At 31.3% G+C, this 25,694-nt stretch overlaps 2 protein-coding genes across 3 annotated transcripts in view; one reads left to right on the top strand and one right to left on the bottom strand.

Moving 5' to 3' along the window:
- The window catches only part of LOC109594124 (T-box transcription factor TBX20-like), a 55,860-nt gene that overhangs the window by 18,780 nt on the left and 11,386 nt on the right, over positions 1–25,694 (top strand). For both annotated transcript variants that reach the window (XM_020009307.2, XM_049966582.1), the window contains exons 3-4: positions 22,991–23,264; positions 23,322–23,483. In XM_020009307.2, the coding sequence (XP_019864866.1) occupies positions 22,991–23,264; positions 23,322–23,483 (436 nt within the window). The remainder of the gene's footprint in view (positions 1–22,990; positions 23,265–23,321; positions 23,484–25,694) is intronic.
- Positions 18,971–21,766, bottom strand: LOC126265372 (ejaculatory bulb-specific protein 3-like). The gene is made up of 2 exons (XM_049966583.1): positions 21,547–21,766; positions 18,971–19,250 (listed from the first exon to the last, which is right to left on the bottom strand). Exons 1-2 carry the CDS (start codon positions 21,749–21,751, stop codon positions 19,063–19,065), a joined length of 393 nt encoding a protein of 130 aa, XP_049822540.1. The 5' UTR covers positions 21,752–21,766; the 3' UTR covers positions 18,971–19,062.

Here is a 25,694-nt window from a genome sequence, read left to right as displayed (position 1 = left end):
AAATATTCACGGTGCGTGGCATTTAACAAATCTACCGCACATTAAAAACAGCTTTCGTTCTGTTTATTTTACAAAGCCGGCCGCGGTTTACTCTAATTTCATTACGGAATCCGTCTGTAATTAGGCGCCATTTAAATGTGATCAATCAATTTTTCGATCAATCAACCACGACGCACCGACGGACACCTGTGTTTTACAAATAGCCGGGCGATTAGTATTTATTTTTTGGGGGGTTGAAAAGCGGTCCAACGAAACCTTAATAGTCCGCCTTTTTTATTTTTAACCGGGGGGATATTCGGCTAATCGTTATTGCCCATCGAACACTTTTATAATCGATTAGTGTTCTTTCTACCTGACGCTCACCTTCTGTCTTACACGGGTTCCGACAACTTAATCTGTCTTTCCTTTAGGTTCCTGTTTTTTTTGTTTTCGTTATTGGACGGTCGGAATTGTTCGACTTTGTTATTCTCAATTTACATCAAAATCATGAATAATAAATAATCCTTTGTAATTTTATATAACTAAATTTAGTTGTCAAGAACGTTTTTCCACCATATTGGATTTATTCTACTTCAAATTTTGGCCATAATTTTGTCTAATGAATTTATTTTCTAGTATTTTTAGCATTTAAAATTTTCAGTTTTTGTATTCCCATGACATTCATTATTGTATCTTTTACCTTGAATTATTATTTATTTAACTGTAAAATTGTGTGATGTGTTATACTATTCTTCAATCTCTCTACTTTTTTCGTCCTTTTATGTTCATCTCTTTCCTCTTCAAATCTATTTCTTAGTCTTTGTTTTCAATATTACATGTTTGCTCTTTTTCTTTTAATCTTATCCTCTATATTTTTAAAATTATTTAATTATTAGATATTTATCTTCTATTTGTATCCTGCATCCTCCATTCAGTATTTTAACTTATTTCCATTCCTTCTATTAGTTAATTTTCTAGTCTTTCGAAAACAAATTCTAGTATCTAAAATTATGACTTTTCTTCTTGATATTCCATGTGATATTCACTTGGTACCTTTAATGATTTGTCTGTCTGTAAAATTTGATGTCTTCTTATATGTTACACCTTTCTTTAATCTTCGTTTACATTATTCTAGCTTTTAACTTCTTTCCTTTATATCAGCTCTAATTCTTCATCTTCAGTTACCAATAATAGGTCAGATATTCTTTCTTTCAGAATCTATCTACATTTTTATTTTTCAGTCTTCAGGCACAATATTTATTTTATATATTTAATATTTTTATATATTTTATATATTTAATATTTCACAATCTTCCTCCTTTTTTTTAGCCTTTGTCTTTAGAATATTTAAATCCATGTTTGTTCTTCAGTGTCTTCAATCTTCAGTTTTTCATTACTTTACATTATTTAAATAATTTAATAGTTAGAGATTTATCTTCATTTTGCAATTTTCATTCATTCATCTTAATTTATTTTGTACTAACTACTTGTATTCAGTTTTATCTAAAATAGTTAATAGAATCTGTAATACTCAATAGTTTGTCTTAAAACTCTTTTTTTTAATATTCTATGTTTGTATTTCTATCTTTACTTCTTTTCAATCATCTTTATTATCAATCATTTCTTAAATAATACAATCAGAGATTATTTTCAATTTTTATCCCTTTGCCTTCTATTTTATATTAATGTTCTATTTACCTAATATAATTTAATACAAACTCAGTTTTCATCCCTTTGTCTTCTATTTTATATTAATTTTCTAATTACCTAATATAATTTAATACAATCTTTAATATTCAATGATTTTTCTTAAATCTTGTTTCCTTTGATAATTTTTAATTTTCAATTTTTCTTCTTTCTAATATTTTGAATAAGCGTTTTTCTTTTTGTATCTTCTCTTCAATCAATATTCTATTTTTTTTAATTTTATTTTAATGATAGAGTTATTAGACATTTATTACATCCATTTATCTTCCATTTTGTATTCATTTTGAATCTATTAATTGTAAATCTTGCCTCATTTGTCAATTTTTACTCTTTTCAATTCTCATCTGATATTAGCATTCTCTCCACACTTTTTGTTTAGTCTTCAATATTCCTTGTTTGTCTTCCTTGTTCTTGCAGAATATTATATTCTTTCTCTTCCTTTCTTTAAATAAATTAATTTTCAGTGATTTATCTTCTATTTGAATTCAGTGTTCAGTTTTATTTAAAATAATTTTACAGTATCTTTAATATTCAATATATCTTTTAAATCTTTTCTGATATTTTTATTCTTCCTTCTTTTCAATTATCAATTTTACATCTACATAAGCTATTTTTATCCACATTTTTGAGCTTTTGCTTTCAATAATTTATGTTTGCTTCTTCTCTTTTTATTATGTCTTTAATATTCAATAGCCTTTTTTTTGTTTGTATATTTCATCATGAAATTTGCATCTTCGGTCTTTCATAATTCTCCAAACCAATTTTATAATTAGTTCGATTATTTCTTTTTTATCTCCTCTTCAAACACCTTTTCAATTTTTTTAATAATATAATCAATCAATTTTCATGATTTAATTTTCTACTATCTATTAATTTTCTAATATCCTTTAATAATTTTTAAATAAATTGTTCTTCTTTCTAATATTTTATTTAACGTTTTGAATCAGTAATTTTTTATCTATATCCTTCAGTCTTTATCTTCTATATTTCATGTTTGTTCTTGTTTTTATATATTCTCTTCTTTAAATCAACTTTTTTAATTTTTTTCATGATATATTCATCAGATATCTTCCATTTTGCATCGACTAATTGTAAACATTGCCTCTTTTGTCAATTCTTAGTTTCTATAGACAATCTTCTTTTCAATTTCTCATCTTACATTAGCATTATCTCTACATTGTAATTTTGTAATATATATATATATATATATATATATATATATATATATATATATATATATATATATGTTCTGATATATTGAAGAAGGATATTTATATTTTTTCTCTTCATTTCTTTAAATAAATTAATTTTTCTTCTATTTGTACTCAGTTTTCAGTTATATCTAAAATAATTTAACTGAAATCCTTAATATTCAATATTTATTTTAAATCTTTTCTGTCATATTTTAGCTTTTGTTCTCAATATTCTGTTTGCTTCTTATCTTTTTATATCTTTAATATTCTTTATTTTCATTTTTTTTAAATAATTGTTATTTATTTGTCTTCTATTTCAATCTTTCATCTTCCTTCTTTATCTTCATTAATTTTTATCATCTATTTATATTAAATTTTATTATTTTGTTATTTATTAAGTTATATCCAAAATAATTGTTTTTTCGGAAATTTTTTCTTCTGATAATGAATCATTTCTTTGTTTGTATATTTCATCCTGAAACTTGTATCCTCAATCTTCCATCATATTCCAAAGCAATTTTATTATTAGGGCGATAAATTGAGAAACACTTATCATCATTTGAACCAAGACAAATGTGCCCCATTAGTTTTTAACACAGAACAAGCCGGTACAAATTTATTCAAATGTAATTTGGTTAAAAATCGTCGAAACGGCCATTAATAAACCTAGAAAGGAAACTGAATATTTTAACCGTATCAGTTATGGTAGCAAACGAAAATTAATCGAATTCCTACCGTCCGATTATGCATACACAGATTAATAGTTCTAATTAACGACTAAAGCGGGGTCGATATGTCTGTCGGGGCCCCCCGGTACAATTTTTTTCCCCCGCCCCGGTAAAATCCGCAGCCGGGTAGTTGAGTTTTTACGTAACGTAAAAGTCCACACAGTTTCAGAATCGGATCGTGATTAATCTGCATCGCGGGGCGCCCCGTGTAAGTGACATTTAAAACGCGACAGGAGCCGCAGACCGACATTGACTGAAACGCTGCCATCACTCAAGATAATGCCCCCCATTTATCATCTCAAGGGCCATTTCATATTTATACCTAAACCAGTCGTTATTCGTTCTCCCGGTTTTTTATCAGATTTTCAAGCGATGGGGTTGCGAAAGTCCGGGTACGGCGGTACCCGAATCTGGCCGCGGCCCACGGTTCCGTATCGGACCCATTTGTCAGGACCACGGAGCACCGTTTAACCCCGTGTTTATTCAAGATTTTCTCTCGACGCCCATAAATAACGTTCATGTGGCTAATAAGGGTGACAGGTGTAAAATAAATGTAAAAAAACAGCCCTTATCTTGATCCAACAGCCGATGTGTCAGCGGGGGGCGCACCGAGGAACGTTGTCTCGATTTTATCGGGGGACACTCGAAATGCCACACCGAAGATTGAGCATTCTCCGCAGTGGTTCCACCTTACACATAACACCTGTAAAACGATCGCTACCTGCAATATAATTGCGACGGCCGTGTCGTCCGATCAAATTCTCGGCCGCGTCAAAGTTTTATTAGATCCGTGGAGGACGGAATCTCAATTGTAATCGATACGGAGATATGGGATCGGTGTTTGGGGCGTTAACAAGCCGTCCGGAATTTCCTGAATTATTACCATCTTGTAGGGCTGTCACTTCTGAAATTTACACGGATCATGTGTCCCGTGTGCGGAGATAATTAATGGCTAGATTTGGCTAATTAATATGCATAAACACAATTTTACGAGACCGAAAACGGGACCACCTGCGACGACTAACATCATCTATTTTGACCAAATTTGACTTACGCCTAGATTAATGACGTATCTGGGCACATCTGCAAACGTAAAAGGTGTAAGCTAAAACTACTTCTGAATTAGTTTTGAACAAGCTTTAACCATATTTAATGTCTCGTAAATCATTTGGTGGAATGAGGAATAACTGGAGGTAGCTTTCAGTCTTTTAAAGAATGCTATAAAACTTTTCTTTTACTTTTATTATTGTAAAACAATTGTAATTTTCTTTTCTTCTATGACTTTTTGGATTCAGATGAACCCAACAATTTGTAGCCAATCATGCTGGGCTGGATTAATGACATATTTGGACATATCTAAAAGCATAAAAGGTGTAGGCTAAAACTATTACTGAATTAGTAGTTTTGAACAAGTTTTATCCATATTTAATATACCTTAAACCATTTGGAGGTAGCTCTTCAGTCTTCAAAAAATATTATTCCTTTAAAGAATGCGATAAAACTTTTCTTCTACTTTTACCATTGTAAAACAATTGTAATTTCCTTTTCTTCTATGATTCTTTGGATTCAGATGAACTCAACAATTTGTAGTCAATCATGCTGGGCTGGATTAATGACATATTTGGACATATCTACGAACATAAAAGGTGTAGGCTAAAACTATTACTGAATTAGTTTTGATCAAGCTTTATCCATATTTAATATGCCTTAAATCATTTGGTGAAATAAGGAGTTAGTGGAGGAATCTCTTCAGTCTTCAAAAAATATTGTTCCTTTAAAGAATGCGATAAAACTTTTCTTCTACTTTTATCATTATAAAACAATTGTAATTTCCTATTCTTCTATGACTTTTTGGATTCAGATGAACCCAACAATTTGTAGCCAATCATGCTGGACTGGATAAATGACATATTTGGACATATCTACAAACATAAAAGATGTAGGCTAAAACTATTACTGAATTAGTTTTGAACAAGCTTCATCCAAATTTAATGTACCTTAAATCATTTGGTGAAATAAGGAGTTGCTGGAGGAAGCTCTTCAGTCTTCAAAATATATTGTTCCTTTAAAGAATGCAATAAAACTTTTCTTTTACTTTTATCATTTTAAAACAGTTGTAATTTCCTTTTCTTCTATGACTTTTTGGATTCAGATGAACCCAACAATTTGTAGCCAATCATGCTGGGTTGTATTAATGACATATTTGGGCATATCTACAAACATAAAAGGTATAGGCTAAAACTATTCCTGAATTAGTTTTGAACAAGCATTATCCATATTTAATATACCTTAAATCATTTGGTGAAATAAGGAGTTACTGGAGGAAGCTCTTCAGTCTTCAAAAAATACTGTTTCTTTAAAGAATGCAATAAAACTTTTCTTCTACTTTTATTATTGTAAAACCATTGTAATTTCCTTTTCTTTTGTGACTTTTTGGATTCAGATGAACCCAACAATTTGTAGTCAATCATGCTGGACTGGATTAATGACATATTTGGACATATCTTCAAACATAAAAGGTGTAGGCTAAAACTATTACTGAATTAGTTTTGAACAAGTTTCATCCATATTTAATGTACTTCAAATCATTTGGTGAAATAAGGAGTTGCTGGAGGAAGCTCTTCAGTCTTCAAAAAATATTGTTCCTTTAAAGAATGCAACAAAACTTTTCTACTACTTTTATCATTGTAAAACAATTGTAATTTCCTTTTCTTCTATAACTTCTTAGGTTCAGATGAACCCAACAATTTGTAGCCAATCATGCTGGGCTGGGTTAATGACATATTTGAATATATCTACAAATATAAAAGGTGCAGGCTAAAACTATTACTGAATTTGTTTTGAACAAGTTTTATCCATATTTAATATACCTTAAATCATTTGGTGAAATAAGGAGTTATTGGAGGTAGCTCTTCAGTCTTCAAAAAATATTATTCTTTTAAAGAATGCGATAAAACTTTTCTTCTACTTTTATCATTCTAAAACCATTGTAATTTCCTTTTCTTTTGTGACTTTTTGGATTCAGAAGAACCCAACAATTTGTAGCCAATCATGCTGGACTGGATTAATGACATATTTGGACATATCTTCAAACATAAAAGGTGTAGGCTAAAACTATTACTGAATTAGTTTTGAACAAGCTTCATCCATATTTAATGTACCTTAAATCATTTGGTGAAATAAGGAGTTGCTGGAGGAAGCTCTTCAGTTTTCAAAAATATTGTTCCTTTAAAGAATGCAACAAAACTTTTCTTCTACTTTTATTATTGTAAAACCATTGTAATTTCCTTTTCTTTTGTGACTTTTTGGATTCAGAAGAATCCAACAATTTGTAGCCAATCATGCTGGACTGGATTAATGACATATTTGGACATATCTACAAACATAAAATGTGTAGGCTAAAACTATTACTGAATTAGTTTTGAACAAGCTTCATCCATATTTAATGTACCTTAAATCATTTGGTGAAATAAGGAGTTGCTTGAAGAAGCTCTTCAGTCTTCAAAAATATTGTTCCTTTAAAGAATGCAACAAAACTTTTCTTCTACTTTTATTATTGTAAAACCATTGTAATTTCCTTTTCTTTTGTGACTTTTTGGATTCAGATGAACCCAACAATTTGTAGCCAATCATGCTGGACTGGATTAATGACATATTTGGACATATCTTCAAACATAAAACGTGTAGGCTAAAACTATTACTGAATTAGTTTTGAACAAGTTTCATCCATATTTAATGTACTTTAAATCATTTGGTGAAATAAGGAGTTGCTGGAGGAAGCTCTTCAGTCTTCAAAAAATATTGTTCCTTTAAAGAATGCAACAAAACTTTTCTACTACTTTTATCATTGTAAAATAATTGTAATTTCCTTTTTTTCTATAACTTTTTGGGTTCAGATGAACCCAACAATTTGTAGCCAATCATGCTGGGCTGGGTTAATGATATATTTGAATATATCTACAAATATAAAAGGTGCAGGCTAAAACTATTACTGAATTAGTTTTGAACAAGCTTCATCCATATTTAATGTACCTTAAATCATTTGGTGAAATAAGGAGTTATTGGAGGTAGCTCTTCAGTCTTCAAAAAATATTATTCTTTTAAAGAATGCGATAAAACTTTTCTTCTACTTTTATCATTGTAAAACCATTGTAATTTCCTTTTCTTCTATGACTTTTTGGATTCAGATGAACCCAACAATTTGTAGCCAATCATGCTGGGCTGGATTAATGACATATTTGGACATATCTACAAACATAAAAGGTGTAGGCTAAAACTACTTCTGAATTAGTTTTGCGCAAGATTTAATCTTATTTAATGTCCCATAAATCATTTGGTGAAATGAGGAATAACTAGAGTTAGCACTTGTCTCCGTTGTAAAACATCTGTAATTTCCTTGCTTTCTTAGTTCTTACATTTAAATGAACAATGTAACAATGACGGTGGGCCGGACGCACAGTGCCAATAGTTACAATAGAAAATTGCCGATCTGGGTCACATTTAGGTGCTTGGTGTGTGGTCTTTTGACTGGTCGACACTTCAAGCGGCTAATACATGTGCCTTTCAGTGTCCGATTACCAGAAGAAGTTGCGCCTTCCATCCACGCCCCTTCGGCGTTTGCATACGGTGCGTTTTACACTAATTGGGGTACTATAAAATTCAATTGCTGGACGTGGGAAATGTCCGATAGTGTTTGGTCGTAAAATCGTAATATTGGTTTATTTTAACGGTTTATTGTGGTACAAATTAGATGTGGTCGTAAATCAACAGACTGATGGTCAAGTTTCAATGTCTATAAATTACAATAAAAAAAAAACCTATAATTACAAGTGTGAAAGGAAACAGGCTGTAATATCGTAATTAGCTAATTACAGATTGATAAGTTGCCGTATTGATGCGACATTACGGAATGTACGGTTACAATGGTAAGTCATACATTTTAATAAGCTCAAATGCGAAGTCGATTGCAGGTTGTAACGTGATATTTAGAAAAAATATGCATAGCAAGAAATCATATCAACTTCCGGGTTAAAGTTCCTCGAGGCATTAAAGACTGTTTCCAGTAACATTTTACAAAATTGACCATAATAACGGCTCATATCCTTTGCATGTGTAAATTATTATCGTTTACGACTGACTACATTAACTATTAGCATAACATTAAATCCGATACACGGGGGGACTTGAAATAATTACAAGAAATATGAAAAATTCATGCGGTCTAGGACTGAAATTAATGATGCTGGCCGATTTAATGGAATAGGCGCTAACCTAACAGAATAATCAAGGTAATCAGATAAAAAAGTAAATGAATTAAACGACCGAACTGAGACAGGTGCCCTTTGGATTTTTACGTTTATGTCCGACATTAATTTTATGAGTAATGGACGAGGAAATGCGATACCTTTATGGCCAAATCTTGCTCAAGACCCAATTAGTAGACTATGAGTTATATTTTGGGTTATAAATGATTTTTTTTACTCCAACCATCTGCTAGACAATTTTAATGTAAATGAAAGACATAGTGAGGAAGATTAGTTAAATGTATCACAATTTTATTGTCTTCAATTAGAAGACATATCTGAAATCAAGAAGTCATGCAACATGCCTTCAGCCAATGGGATTGATGACAATTGATATTTCGTTATTTTTTAGTAGTAAACTTGACCAATGTAAAACAGTTTTATTAATACCTTAAATTATAAGACGTTCCATAAATCTGAAGTCAAGAAATCATACAACTTGCCTTCATTTAATGAGATTGATAGCAATTGATATTCCAACAGTTTTTTAATATTAAATTTGACCAATGTATAACAGTTTTACTAATATCTTAATTTGGAAGACGTTCCATAAATCTGAAACCAAGGAGTCATACAACTTGTCTTCATCCAATGGAATTTATGACAATTGATATCTTATTAATTTTTCAGCAATAAGTTTGACCAATGTATAAATGTTCTATAAATATCTTAAATTAGAAAAGGCTTTATAAATCTGAAGAAGAGGTCATACAACTTGAATTCGTAGAAAGGGATTGATGACAATTGATATTTCATTAATTCTTCAATGTTAAGTTCGTCCAATGTATACAAGTTTTACTAATATTTTAAATTAGAAGACTCTTCATAAACCTGTAGTCAAGAAGTCATGTAACTTGTTTTCATTCAATGGGATTGATGACTTCATAAATCTGAAGTCAAGAAGTGAGGCCTTCAGCCAATGGGACTAATGACAATTGATATTTCATTAATTTTTAGTAGTAAGTTTGACCAATGTAAATCAGTTTTATTAATATTTTAAATTAGAAGGCCCTTCTTAAATCTGAAGTCAAGAAATCATACAACTTGTCTTCATCCAATGAGATTGATGACAATTGATATTTCATCAGTTTTTTAATATTAAATTTGACCAATGTATAACAGTTTTATTAATATCTTAAATTAGAAGACGCTTCATAATTCTGAAGTCAAGGAGTCATACAACTTGTCTTCATCCAATGGAATTTATGACAATTGATATCTTATTAATTTTTCAGCAATAAGTTTGACCAATGTATAAATGTTCTATTAATATCTTAAATTAGAAAAGGCTTTATAAATCTGAAGAAGAGGTCATACAACTTGAATTCGTACAAAGGGATTGATGACAATTGATATTTCATTAATTCTTCAATGTTAAGTTTGTCCAATGTATACAAGTTTTACCAATATTTTAAATTAGAAGACTCTTCATAAACCTGTAGTCAAGAAGTCATGTAACTTGTTTTCATTCAATGGGATTGATGACTTCATAAATCTGAAGTCAAGAAGTGAGGCCTTCAGCCAATGGGACTGATGACAATTGATATTTCATTAATTTTTTAGTAGTAAGTTTGACCAATGTAAATCAGTTTTATTAATATTTTAAATTAGAAGACCCTTCTTAAATCTGAAGTCAAGAAATCATACAACTTGTCTTCATCCAATGAGATTGATGACAATTGATATTTCATCAGTTTTTTAATATTAAATTTGACCAATGTATAACAGTTTTATTAATATCTTAAATTAGAAGACGCTTCATAATTCTGAAGTCAAGAAGTCATACAACTTGTTTTCATCCAATGGAATTTATGACAACTGATATTTCATTAATTTTTTAGTAGTAAGTTTGACCAATGTAAATCAGTTTTTTTAATATCTTAAATTAGAAGACCCTTCATAAATCTGAAGTCAAGAAATCATACAACTTGCCTTCATCCAATGAGATTGATGACAACTGATATTTCAACAATTTTTTAATATTAAATTTGACCAATGTATAACAGTTTTACTAATATCTTATTTTGGAAGACGTTCCATAAATCTGAAATCAAGAAGTCATACAACCTGTCTTCATCCAGTGGAATTTATGACAATTGATATCTTATTAATTTTTCAGCAATAAGTTTGACCAATGTATAAATGTTCTATTAATATCTTAAATTAGAAAAAGCTTTATAAATCTGAAGAAGAAGTCATACAACTTGTCTTCGTACAAAGGGATTGATGACTTCATAAATCTGAAGTCAAAAAGTCAGGCCTTCAGCCATTGGGATTGATGACAATTGATATTTCATTAATTTTTTAGTTGTAAGTTTGACCAATGTAAAATAGTTTTATTAATATCTTAAATTAGAAGACGCTTTATAAATCTGATGTCAAGAAGTCATACAACTTGCCTTCATCCAACGGGATTGATGACAACTGATATTGACAATTGACGGAGACTCTTCTGATTTAAGATATTAATAAAACGGTTGCATATTGGTCTTTAATAAACGCTCGAAGTAAGTGCTAATGTGCCCGACTACCAGATGAAAATATGACCAAGTACGCCATACTAAAAGTCAGCAAACAAACCAAAACGACAAAACAGCCGGCTCGATATCACAGCCGTGAATCGTATCGTATTTATTATGAGTACATTAGCGCTAATAGCGCCGCTTTAAAATTATAAAACCGCAAATGTAAGTGTAACAATTTGAATTATGTTCGAACCATCTGGTTCCCTGGATTATTATCACCGCGGATATTCGAACTACAATAATCGATTGGACCTGGGGCGAATCGCAAGCGATGAAGATAGCGGCCTTTAAAAGCCTATAATTTCGCTGCTAATTTGTTTCGATATCTCTTCGGGATCTTTCCTCCTTGGCGATCGAGTGAGACGCTGGTCGGTGCTGGCAAAATCCCCGCCGCCGCCATCGGCATGCTAATTCCGCCGTCCGTACAGGTGCACCAATTTCGCCACTCTATTCAATTATGTGCCGAATCTGGCCGTACTGGAACTGGTTCGTTCTATCCCCGTTTCACAGGAGATAGGTCTGGCGAGTAAAAACGCAGATAATGAAGATAACTGAAGGCATTTAAGTGCAACGATTCGATTTGGGTGTTACATTAAAGCGTCGATTATATGTCAAGAGCCCAACGTACACGAGCATTAAGCAAATTATCAGAACATCAATCAACAATTTAATTTAATTAAAACCCTTTTAAAACTCGGTCTTGTGCTTAAAAAATAATCAGACGACATTTATTTACGCCCGGATTCAAAATGGAATCTGTGCTGACTACTGACTGCATTTCATTAAGCAATTTCAACAAGGAGATAAAGCGAGAACTGAGGCCCATCCACTACGTCTTTATCTCCGATAAACGAAAATTAACATGTCCCGGCAAAGAAACAATCAACACGAGAGTCCTGTCGATTATTCAAGCACCAGTTTAATGTTTGTAAACAGCTCCTCGCATCGAATTATTAGTCCCTTATCGTTTGTAAGTCCAGTTCATTTGCAAATTGACGATTCCTTTTTTTATTATTAATTTTTTGTTCGCTTGTGTCAGCTCACATGCAATTTTATAATTAGACGATAATACTTTCGGTTTTTAATTGCGTACTTAATAAAATAAATGAGCTAATTTACTTCAAGATTGATCTTCCACGTTAATTGGCATACAATTTCACATCTGCTCGCCATTTTGGACCACACAAAACACATTTTGATATTCCGCTCCGCCGTCATTACTCACCGTATAGTTTTACAATTTATTTTAAACATGTGTTAGGTTTTTAGAAAAAAAAACGACGCGTCGTAATTAACAAATTACCTGTTTCCTCGTGTCAGGCCCCAAAAAGGGCACAACGTAATCTTCATAATTTATGGTCTGGCCGCCACAAAAACACATCCACTACCACTGTTCTCATTATTATTGTAATTTAATTGTATTTTACTGCACTGCTAAGTGTAAAACGTGTAATTATTACTTTGGGTGTCGAAAATTATTGCTAAAACGTTTTTAAATATTCATGGTGCTTGGCTTGAATATTCAACAGTGACTGAAAGATGATTACAGAAGACAAATCTTCATGACAATGTGTCTTGCATTTGCATTAAAATTGTCTAGCAGATGGTTGGAGCGAAAAAATCATTATAACTCAAATAATAATTCATAGGCTCCTAATTGGGTCTTCAAGAAGATTTGGTCATAATGGTATGACATTTACTGGTCATTATTTTTGTAATTTTGTTTTTTTATTAATATCTTGTATAAGTTATAAGTTTGACCAATATACAAAAGTTTTATTAATATCTTAAATTAGAAGATGCTTCAAAAATCTGAAGTTAAGAAGTCATACAACTTGCCTTCATCAAATAAGATTTATGGCAATTGATATTTGATTAATTTTTTAATATTAAATTCGACCAATATATAACCGTTTTATTAATAACAAATTAGAAAACGCTTCATAAATCTGAAGTCGAGAAGTCATACAACTTGCCTTCATCCAATAGGATTGATGGTAATTGATATTTGATTAATTTTTTAATATTAAATTTGACCAATTAAATTAGAAAACGCTTCATAAATGTGAAGTCAAGATGTCATACGACTTGTCTTGATACAGTGGGATTGATGACAATTGATATTTCATTAATTATTTAATATTAAATTGAACCATTGTATAACAGGTTTATTAATATCTTAAATAAGAAGACGTTTCATAAATCTGAAGTCGAGAAGTCATACAACTTCTCTTGATCCAGTGGGATTGTTGACAATTGATACGTCATTAATTATTTAATATTAAACTGGACCAATGTATAACAGGTTTATTAGTACCTTAAATTAGAAGACGCTTCATAAAACTGAAGTCAAGAAATCATACAACTTCTCTTCATCCAGTGGGATAGATGACAATTGATATTCCATTAATTATTTAATTTTAAATTGGACCAATGTATAACAGATTTATTAATATCTTAAATTAGAAAACGTTTCATAAATCTGATGTCAAGAAGTCATACAACTTCTCTCCATCCAGTGGGATTGATGACAATTGATATTTCATTATTTATTTAATATTAAATTGGACCAATGTATAACAGGTTTATTAGTATCTTAAGTTAAAAGACGCTTCATAAAACTGAAGTCAAGAAGTCACACAACTTCTCTTCATCCAGTGGGATAGATGACAATTGATATTCCATTATTTAATTTTAAATTGAACCAATGTATAACAGACTTATTCATATCTAAAATTAGAAGACGCTTTATAAATCTGAAGTCAAGAAGTCATACAACTTCTCTTGATCCAGTAGGATTGATGATAATTGATATTTCATTAATTATTTAATATTAAATTGGACCAATGTGTAAAAGGTTTATTAATATCTTAAGTTATAAAACGTTTCATAAATCTGATGTCAAGAAGTCATACAACTTCTCTTCATCCAGTGGGATAGATAACAAGTGATATTTCATTAATTATTTAATATTAAATTGGACCAATGTATAACAGGTTTATTAGTATCTTAAATTAGAAAACGTTTCATAAATCTGAAGTCAAGAAGTCATACAACTTCTCTTGATCCAGTAGGATTGATGACAATTGATAATTCATTAATTATTTAATATTAAATTGTGCCAATGTTTAACAGGTTTATTAATATATTAAATTAAAAGATGCTTCATAAATCTGAAGTCAAGAAGTCATACAATCTCTCTTCATCCAGTGGGATAGATGACAATTGATGTTCTATTAATTATTTAATATTAAATTGGACCAATGTATAACAAGTTTATTAATATCTTAAATTAGAAGACGTTTCATAAATCTGAAGTCAAGAAGTCATACAACTTATCTTCATCCAATGGGAATGATGACAATTGATATTTTATTAATGTATGACACTTTTATTAATATTAATTAATGTGCAGTCTTCTTCCATTGGGGCTGATGGCAGTTGTAAAAGTAAATCGATTATCCAGTTCCAAATTCGACTGAATAATTTAAATTTCAAATATGTTGTGAACATTCGTGTCGTGTGCATTCATATAAAAAACAATTTGTGACAAAGGTTGGGCATTTATTTATGATCCAAATGTCGGAAGTGTCATATTAAAAGCGAATACGTAAAAAAATAACTGTAATTAAAACACGTCTAGAGGTGTAAAAACCCTCGGTCCGGCTTCCGAAAGGTTTTAGGGGTAGGTGAGAACTGTCGATATAAATAAAATTATGACTGGTTAGCCCCATAAATTTTCCCGGCACTATGATTAAGGGTTTTATGTTCTTTCAACCTGCCAAATTACATAAAGTGTTGGGGTTTTAAAAACGTACATATCATCCCGGACCATCTTCGATTGCAACATGTTAAATATTAATTTGTCTTGTCAAATATGTGGGTCGGTTTTAATTTTCGAAAATTAAGGTTAAACACCATCATCTATTTCAACCCCGGACCGGTTAATAGATTTTTTTTTCTTCGGGATATAGTTTAAAAACGTGTTAAAATAATTACAGGGCGGACGGACCGTGTACTCCTTTGACTGACGGCCAGTTTTCCAACCCCAATTTCTTTTCTTAATTTTAAACAACCCCCGGATATTAAAAAATGTGGCCGTCTCGCTCCTCGCAAATTACTTTTGCATTTGTATTCGGGCGCGGCGAGATGATTTTTATTAATCGCCGCCATTTTTCACCGCAGCCCGTGCAATAAATTAATACTTTCAACGCTATCGGTCCTCTTGAAATTGAATTTTCCTGCGCTGAACGGCGTGATAATCAGCACATACATTGTAACGGACTCAAGAGGGGATTATCGTAATGGAGGATTCGATGGAGCACTTAAATCAGACTTTTGTAAACATTATGGCCGAATGGATAAATCAAGACTTACTTCTGCGTTGAAAGCAGACATGTTTATATGTTCCACAGGCGAAGAAATTCTTTCAAAGATAAAAATGAAGATGTGTTTTTTAGAAAGTTTTTAGAAGAGGGTGTATCTGATTAGAATACTTCCTAATTCTATATATTTATTTTACAATGAAAAGAAACAATTATAAATGTTCCATTGCCACAGAAATTCATCCTAAGATAAAAATGAAGAAGTCTCAATAAGAGTTCTTTCTAGGAAGTCTTTCAAAAGAAAGTATAGTTGTTTAGAATAGTTCCTAGATGTGTAAACTTACTTTTACAATGATAAGATGCAATTTTAAACGTTCCAAAGGCAAAGAAATTTTTTTAAAGAAAAAAATAAAGATGTTTCTTTCTAGGAAGTATTTTAGAAGAGGGTGTATATATTTATTTTACAATGGAAGGAAACAATTTTAAATGTTTCATTGCCAAAGAAATTCTTCCTAAGATAAAAATGAAGAAGTCTCAATAAGAGTTCTTTCTAGGAAGTCTTTCAGAAGAAGGTGTACTTGATTAGAATAGTTCCTAGATATGTAAACTTACTGTTACAATATTAAGATGCAATTTTAAATGTTCCAAAAGCAATTCTTCTTAAGAAAAAAATGAAGATTCTTTCTAGAAAGTGTTTTAGATGAGGGTGCATCTGTCTAGAATACTTCCTAGTTCTGAATATTTATTTTACAATAAAAAGAAACAATTTTAAATGTTCCATTGGCAAAGAAATTTTTCCTAAGATAAAAATGAAAAAGTCTCAATAAGAGTTCTTTCTTGAAAGTCTTTCAGAAGAATGTGCACTTGATTAGAATAGTTCCTAGATATGTCAATTTACTTTTACAATGATAAGATGAAATTTTAAACGTTTCAAAGGCGAATAAATTCTTTGAAAGATAAAAATGAAGATGTGTTTTTTTAGAAAGTTTTTAGAAGAGGGTGTATCTGATTAGAATACTTCCTAATTCTGTATATTTATTTTACAATGAAAAGAAACAATTTTAAATGTTCCATACACAAAGAAATTCTTCCTAAGATAAAAATGAGGAAGTCTCAATAAGAGTTTTTTCTAGGAAGTCTTTCAGAAGAAAGTGAACTTGATTACAATAGTTTCTAGATACGTAAACTTACTTTTAATAAGATGCAATTTTAAATGTTCCAAAAACAAAGAAATTCTTTCAAAGAAAAAAATGAAGATGTTTCTTTCTAGGAAATGTTTTAGAAGAGAGTGCATCTGATTAGAATACTTCTTAGTTCTATATATTTATTTTATAACGAAAGGAAACAATTTGAAAAGTTCCATTGGCAAAGAATTTTTTCCTAAGATAAAAATGAAAAAGTCTCAATAAGAGTTCTTTCTGGAATGTCTTTCAGAAGAAAGTATATTTGATTAGGATAGTTCCTAGATATGTAAACTTACTTTTACAATAATAATAATATTTTCAAAAAAAAAAAAAAAAATGAAGATGTCTCTTTCTAGGAAGTGTTTTAGGAGAGTGTGCATCTGATTAGAATACTTCCTAGTTCTGTATATTTATTTTACAATGAAAGGAAACAATTTCAAATGTTCCATTGGCAAAGAATTCTTCCTAAGATAAAAATGAAAAAGTCTGGAACATCTTTCAGAAGAAAGTGTACTGGATTAGAAAAGTTCCCAGATATGTAAATTTACTTTTACAATGATAAGATGTAATTTTAAAAGTTCCAAAGGCAAAAAAAATCTTTCAAAGAAAAAAAAGTAGATGTTTCTTTATAGGAAGTCTTCTAGAAGAGGGTGCTAATTGGAATACTTCCTAGTTTTGTATACTTATTTTATAATGAAAAGAAACAATTTTAAATTTTCCATTGGCAAAAAACTTCTTCTTAAGATAAAAATGAAGAAGACTGATATTTTTCTAGGATGTCTTTGAGAAGAAAGTGTACTTAATTAGAACAGATTTTTAATATATAAATATATATAATGACCCAAAGGGAAACAAATACTTTCCAAGATAAAAATGAAGATATTTTTTTCTAGGAAGTCTTGTAGAATGTGTAATTGAACAATTTTAAATGACCTATTGGTCGAGATATCCTTTCCATACAAAAATGAACAAAACTCCACAAGTGTCAGTTCTAGGAAGCCTTTCAAAAGAAGGCGTACCTGGTTAGAACAGTTCCTAGTCCTGTATACCTAATTACCCATCTATAAAAAGCATTTATTCGCCAATTGATTCGAGCAGATGCGTCCCCATTAATTGGATGCGATTCCGCAGTCACAGGAAGCTATTATTGCCGGTCTAGGTCTGTAGTAATAAATACGTTCCTTAGCAGTTGAAGTGAGACCATCATGGCCCGTTTGTACTGTCACTCGGTCGGTTGCCTTAACATCTTTACGTTTAATTAAAACATACGAGCCGACTTGATGGATTCATAGAGCGTAATCGGCGAGCGTGCCAGACCAACGCCAATGGGCCGTGCGGTCGGTTTATTAATTTTTCGCGGGCCGTGATCGATGGACGCGCTGGTCGGGATGGATCTTACGAAATAATTGGGCTTCGAAACTGCTCCCGCTATTTATAAACCAAAGGACGGACGAGTCGGACCGTCGGAACGCGTCCACGAAGTGGATGGAGTTCATCATCGGCTTGATGGTCCGGAGAAGAGTGCGGATTATGTTAGGCGTCGTTAATGGGATTGTTAATTTTTCGTTGAGGCGATCAATTTGATGTTCGGGTGCGCGGGTCCCGGGCGGCCTCACCCTTTAACTCATCGGGGACATTTACATTTATTAAAGCGTCGGGGCGGCTCAGGCAAAGGCGAAAGGTTCCGTCTCCGGCAAGTTTCAACGGGATCCACGCTCGTTACGCGTCAACTTACCGTCTACGGAATTTGACGCGGCGCAGCGCTGTTTCATTTTCATCTCGGTCACGTCATCCGTTGACACGTTTAAAATGCACTAATGTAATCATGTCGCGGGTGCCGCGTCCCCCGAAACTTTTGCTGAAAATTTAATTATTTTATCGTGTCTCTTTACATATTTTATCGTTTCAACTCAATTTCGACGACGAGATGCGCCCGTCAAGATTTTTATTTTTAACGTGCTACACTAATTTTTCAGCCCTTGACAGTAACGAAAGGACTTGACAAACCGACGAACAAAATGCACAATGATTATTAAACTAAGTTTATTGCCTTTCGTAAAATTAATTGACATTCTGTGGTCGCTACTTGTTGTTACAATTATTAATTAAGGAAGAATATTAAACTCCCCTTTTGGCTATGTCTTCCAAATGTTCCTTCTCGGATGGGCTGACGTTGTGGATTCTGACGAATTCGGTCCAGTCAGATGGACGTCTTTCAATCAAGTATTTCAGGAATTTGACTACGTTGTTCTTTTCATTTTCGGAGCAGTGGCCGCAGTGAGTGTCGATGATTCTGCGTACTTGGCCTGAAAATGTCAAGAGTAAATATAAAAAATATTCAGGACCGAAATTTTTACATTTTATACAAATTAAGTACACCAAAATTAAAGAAAATAGTATAATTTATTTAAATATGGTTAGAATGAATGATTTATGAAATAATTCTTCTGAAAAAAATAAAAAAAAAAAAACATTGATTATTAAGATACTAATATTTTTAATATAAATCATAATGAATATAGAAGAAATCAATTTATCATTTTAAAATAAACATAATATTTTATAGAAACTAACTTATTTTTACTCTTCTGCTATTTACAACAACAAAAAAAATGGAAGAAAAATTAATTATGATTATGACTAATTCTTTTAAAATTTTTTGAAAATAGGATTTGAAGATACTTAATATTTCCAATAAAAATTAAAATAAATACAAAAGAATTCAGTTATCATTTTAAAATAAAGGGTAAAATATTTCTACTCTTCTATTATTTTCAGGAAGGACATTTAAATATGATTTAAACAACCATAATTCTTTATAAAATTAAAAATATTGTTTTTTTAAGATACTTCCTAATATTTTTAACAAAAATAAGATTTAACATAGAAGAAATTAGTATATTATTTAAAAAAAATGGTAAAATAGAAGAATTAAATATTTCAGATTCTTACTTAAGATGTATAAAATGTAAAATATTCTTACACTTCTCATATTTACAATAAAGAATAGAAGAAAATTTTAAAATTTAATTCTAACAAAAATTTTAGTAAAATTGGATTTTTAACATATTTATTATTATTTCTAATAAAAATTGTATTTTTTAAATACGTACTTATCATGTAAAAATTGTTATAATATTCTTACACTTTCCATACTTATAAAAAAATATAAGAAAATTTAAATATGGTTATTTAAAAAATTTAATTATTCTTCTAACAAAAATTTTAACAAAATTGAATTTTTAATTATATTTCTAATAAAAAATAAAATGAATATAAAAAAGATTAGTTTGTCATTTTAAAATAAAGGGAAAAATGTTCTTATTCTTCTATTATTTACTAGAAGAATATTTAAATATGATTTAAATAAATAAATAATAATAATATTTTTAATAAAAATAAGAATTAATATAGTTAATTAAAATTAGTTTTTCGTTTTAAAATAAATCGAAAAACATTCTTAAAGGATTTAGTTATCTCTAAAAATGTTTAAAAATTGGATTTTTTTGATGTAAGAAGGGTTAAAATTACAAATTAAAATTAGAAGTTACACTTCTCATATTTATAATAAAAAATGGAAGATAATTTAAGGAATTTAATTATTCTTCTAACAAAATTTTTTAGCAAAATTGAATTTTTAACATATTTATTTATATTTCTAATAGAAATTAAAATAAATATTTAAAAAAAAAACAGTTTATCATTTTAAAACAAAGTATAAAATGTTCGTACTCTTCTACTACTTACAATAGAAAAAAGTATAATATTTGTTTTAAATAACGTTAATTTAGTTACTCTCATAAAAAGATTTAGAAATTTTGGATTTTTAAGATATTCATTAATATTTTTGATAAAAATAAGAATGAATGTAAAAAAAATCAGTTTATCATTTTAAAATAAAGGGTAAAATGTTTTTACTCTTCTAAAAGTATTTAGAAATATTGGATTTTTAAGATATTCATTAATATTATTAATAAAAATAAGAATGAATATAGAAAAAACGGTTTATCATTTTAAAATAAAGGGTAAAATGTTGTTACTCTTCTAAAAGTATTTAGAAATATTGGATTTTTAAGATATTCATTAATATTTTTAATAAAAATAATGAAAATTGAAGAAATCAGTTTATCATTTTAAAATAAATTAAACAATTAAAAAATAGAAGAATATTTAAATATGATTTAAATAATCATAATTTAGTTATTCTTCTAAAAAATTGTGAATATTGGATTTTTAATAAGATAAATAAAAAAATAAGAATAAATATAGAAAAAATTAGTTTATTTTAAAATAAAGGGTAAAATATTCTTACTTTTCGGCTATTTATAATAAATAGAAGGCAATTTAAATATGATTATTTAAAGAATTTAGTTTTTCTAAAAAAATAGAAATTGGATTTGTAAGCTACTTACTAATATTTTGAATAATATGGGTAAAATATTCTTCTACTCTTTACTCTACTTTTCCATATACAATAAAAAATAGAAGAAAATTTAAATATGGTTGCGTAAACATTAGATTTTTCAGATACTAACTAATATGTTTGCGATAGAAATTAATCTAGAATTTTATAAAAATAAAGTATAAAGGTTAAATTCTTACTTTTCCATTTGTTTTCGTAGTCGGTGCAGGGACCTTTTTCCAACGCACATGCGACCAACTGATCCGCTTTCGATTTGTCAGCCAGCAGATCGTCGATGTTCGTGTTGGGTTCCAGCACCGATTGCACGGATGCAACGCAAACGATAACAGCTACTGCCAGGAAGATCTTCATGTCGATGATGTACTTGTCACAACTGCGATACATTTTTTTCTTACCCACTCTATTTATACCTCAGTTCAAGTGCTCCGTATCTTTGTGTTCACGATAAATCGCCGTAAAAAACCCATTAGACAATCGTTAATTGTTCTACTGAAGGTTAACTTTGTTTATGGGATGATTATGCATGTACGGGATGTGCAAGTCGATTTTTTCCTGTTACCCATATCTTAACGTGGCTGATTGATTGATTCATCGGAAAGCGTTTCAATGTAGTTGTCACTTTGTTCCAAAATTGATTCGACGTAAACTTTAATTAAACGCAAACGCAGAAATAGCTTGATACTTTTAGAGAAGTCATAAAAATTTATAATTAGCAAGAAGTACCGTACTTTGTTTGCTGGAATGGCTAACCACTGATCGATTTATGGTGATTTTATTCAGATGCAAACCACGGGAATCCCCACATAAACAATAGTTATTTTAGTTTTAAAATTGTTGTTTGCGGTACCAGTACTAGTTGCTAGTTGCTCCACATGCGATCGCAGTCTTCTAAATACCAGGTGTGAAAGTGTGTGTCTGCCTCTCATGCGACCAAGTGACTAATGGCCGTGTTTCGTAAACAACTCTACTAGAGCTACTGCTTGTGTTACAATCTAATCAATTTAAGTGCCAACTGGTACTACTTCTTTTGGACACTTCTTTGAAACAAGATTTAATATGTTGAACCGATGCGGGGCAGACTGGTACAAGATTACGGCCCGGATAATTAATTACGGCCGACTGAAGTCTTTTTTTCTCGTCGTCTTTGGACTCGAAGGAAAACCCCGCATCAAAGCGCAGAGAGTGCGGTGGGAAATTGGCGGAAAACCGTCGAGACGTTGGGACGGGCAATTAGACCGTCGATCCGGTCGGTTTCAGCAGGTGACGCGACCGTCCGGATTGATTCATTACCCCGGTCCGGTGCCAAATGAGCGCATTTTTAAAACGCAGTACACACACTGACACACAATCGGCTTTTAATAGACTCGATCCGAGATTTATACACACGATTAAAACATTTATTGTGCCGCTTTGCTTTTGTTTTTAATATACCGAGACGTTTATGGCCTTTTAATTGGATATTATGCTCAATTATATGCCGATAATTCTAGTCGGACGTCCATAATTAATTGGAAGGCAGACATTTTTATATCTGACCCGGGGGTACGCAACAACCGTAATAAAACGTTCACCTAGTTCCCATAATTTTTAAGCTACAATCCCGAACCTTTTGTTCCGTTGCAGGAGGATGTTTCCTACGTTGAGGGTGTCCTTCACCAACATCCGGCCGGATCAGAAGTACGCGGTGCTGATGGACATAGTACCGGTGGACAACAAGCGGTACCGCTACGCCTACCACAGGTCCTCGTGGCTGGTGGCCGGGAAGGCAGATCCTCCGGCGCCCTGCAGGATCTATGCGCATCCCGATTCGCCGTTCTCCGGCGAACAGCTGCGCAAACAGGTGGTCAGCTTCGAAAAGGTGAAGCTGACCAACAACGAGATGGATAAACATGGACACGTAAGTTTTGGCTGTTGCTGCTGAAGTGATTTGAGTTTAACGGTTGGTCGTTTCCAGTTGGTGCTCAATTCGATGCACAAGTACCAGCCCAGGATACACCTGGTGAAGAGGAACGAGGGATCCTCGGGGAACATTGTAGATTTAGAAAATGAAGAGTACAAAACGTTCATATTTCCTGAGACCATCTTCACCGCCGTTACTGCCTACCAAAATCAGCTGGTAAGTGACCAATGAGTTATCGATTGTGTTTTTAACTGGAGTTTTGTTTCTGGTGAAAACGATTCAGCCACATTAACATAAAAATGAAGGATTCCTCAACTACTAAGACATGACATTTCAAATTCCTGCCTTCTTTTATTCAGTGGCACCGCTTTTTGCTAAAGAGTCGTAAAATCCTCAAAGTGTCGTCCTTGAATCTGCCATTCGAGGCGGAGACCATAAAACAGCTACAAGCTTGTTAATTCGCACCGAAAAGTGAATTATGCATTAATATTCCACTTCGCACACACGGGCTCGTAATTTTCAACCGTTTTTCATTTATTTATTTGAAACGTCACGAATAAAAAGTCAGAAAACGTTGCATATTCCGAATGCCTAGTCGCACACGCTTCTGACTTTATAGTTTTCCTGCTGAATATTTATCGACAACAGGAATGCCTGTGTTTCGTGCAGCATCAAAGGGTTTTTGTGGCTAATAAATTTACAATATGCGATTCCCCATTCAACGGCTAAATATAATACTCACTCGTGTGAGCCCATCACCAGAACTGATTAATTATTAATCTACCAATTTATAACATGTCCGGAAATGGCCCGATAAGGTATAATGCTACTCAAACTTACCCGATTGGTTATTTGGTAATTTTAGATAACCGCGAATTGGGCGGTCTAATTGATAATCAATTTATGAATTGGATTGTTTTATTACGTCAATCGAACATGGTTATTAAATTATGGATGCGGGACGTACAATAAACTGAAGATTTTTACCACCTTGTTTCAAATCAGCAGAAATGGTCCGGGTAAAGTTCTATGACCGCTGTGCCGATAAAATATTTGGACGTTGATATCGAATGTTGTTATGTTCCAGACATCACCGTGTTGTGTTATAAACGCGATGACGGCTTGAAGAACAATTTCCATTCAACAAGGCGGTAAAAAAACTCTTGTACAAAAATTGAAGAATTTTTCTACATTGTTTTACAGCACTAAAAATGGTCCAGGCACAGTTTTGTGACCATTATGTTGGTTAAATATGTGGATGTTGATATCAAACATTGTCATACTTCTTCATCTTCAGTTCATTTAAAAACGAAATAGTGGCTTGCAAAACAGGTCCCATTCACCAAGACGGTACACAAAGCTCTTCTATCACAATGGAAGTTTTTTTCTTCATTGTTTTACAGCAATTTATAAATGGATCAGTTAAACTATGATTTTTATGATGATAAAATATTTGGATGTTAATGTCAACAGTCGTCAAACTCCAAACATGTCAATAGGCTATAAATTCAGTGATAGCTGTTAAAATAATTTTCATTCACCAAAGTTAAGCAAAAGATATTTTCCATACTATTTTAGAACAGTAGAAATGGTTCAGGTAAAATTCAGTGACCATTCTGTAGATAAAATATTTAAATACTGGTATTAACTATTGTCACACTCCATACATCATCACCACTTCGAGTTAAAAACGTAGTAATATCTTACAATATAAATTCCATTCACCAAGGTGATGTTAAAGCTCTTCTATATAAATTGAAGATATTTTTCATACTATTTTGGAGAAGTTAAGATGGTGCAGATAAAGTTCTATAACCATTGTGTAGATAAAATATTTGGATACTGGTATCAACCATTGTCAAACTCCAGACATCATCACCACTTCGAGTTAAAAACGTGGTAATGTCTTACAATATAAATTTCATTCACCAAGGTGATGTTAAAGCTCTTCTATATAAATTGAAGATATTTTTCATACTATCACAATGTAAATTCCATCCACCAAGGTGATATTAAAGCTCTTCTATTTAAATTGAAGATATTTTTCATACTATTTTAGAGCAGTCAAGATGGTGCAGATAAAGTTCTATAACCATTGGGTAGATAAAATATTTGGATACTGGTATCAACCATAGTCAAACTCCAGACATCACCACCACTTCGAGTTAAAAACGTAGTAATGTCTTACAATATAAATTCCATTCACCAAGGCGATGTTAAAACTCTTCTATATAAATTGAAGATATTTTTCATACTATTTTAGAGCAGTTAAGATGGTGCAGATAAAGTTCTACAACCACTGTGTAGATAAAATATTTGGATACTGGTATCAACCATTGTCAATCTCCAGACATCATCACCACTTTGAATTAAAAATGTAGTAATGTCTTACAATATAAATTTCATTCACCAAGGTGATGTTAAAGC

Source organism: Aethina tumida, chromosome 4 (genome assembly GCF_024364675.1).
Source record: "Aethina tumida isolate Nest 87 chromosome 4, icAetTumi1.1, whole genome shotgun sequence".
In the NCBI taxonomy this organism is placed as follows: domain Eukaryota; kingdom Metazoa; phylum Arthropoda; class Insecta; order Coleoptera; family Nitidulidae; genus Aethina; species Aethina tumida.
This window is presented reverse-complemented; position numbering and strand designations above follow the sequence as displayed.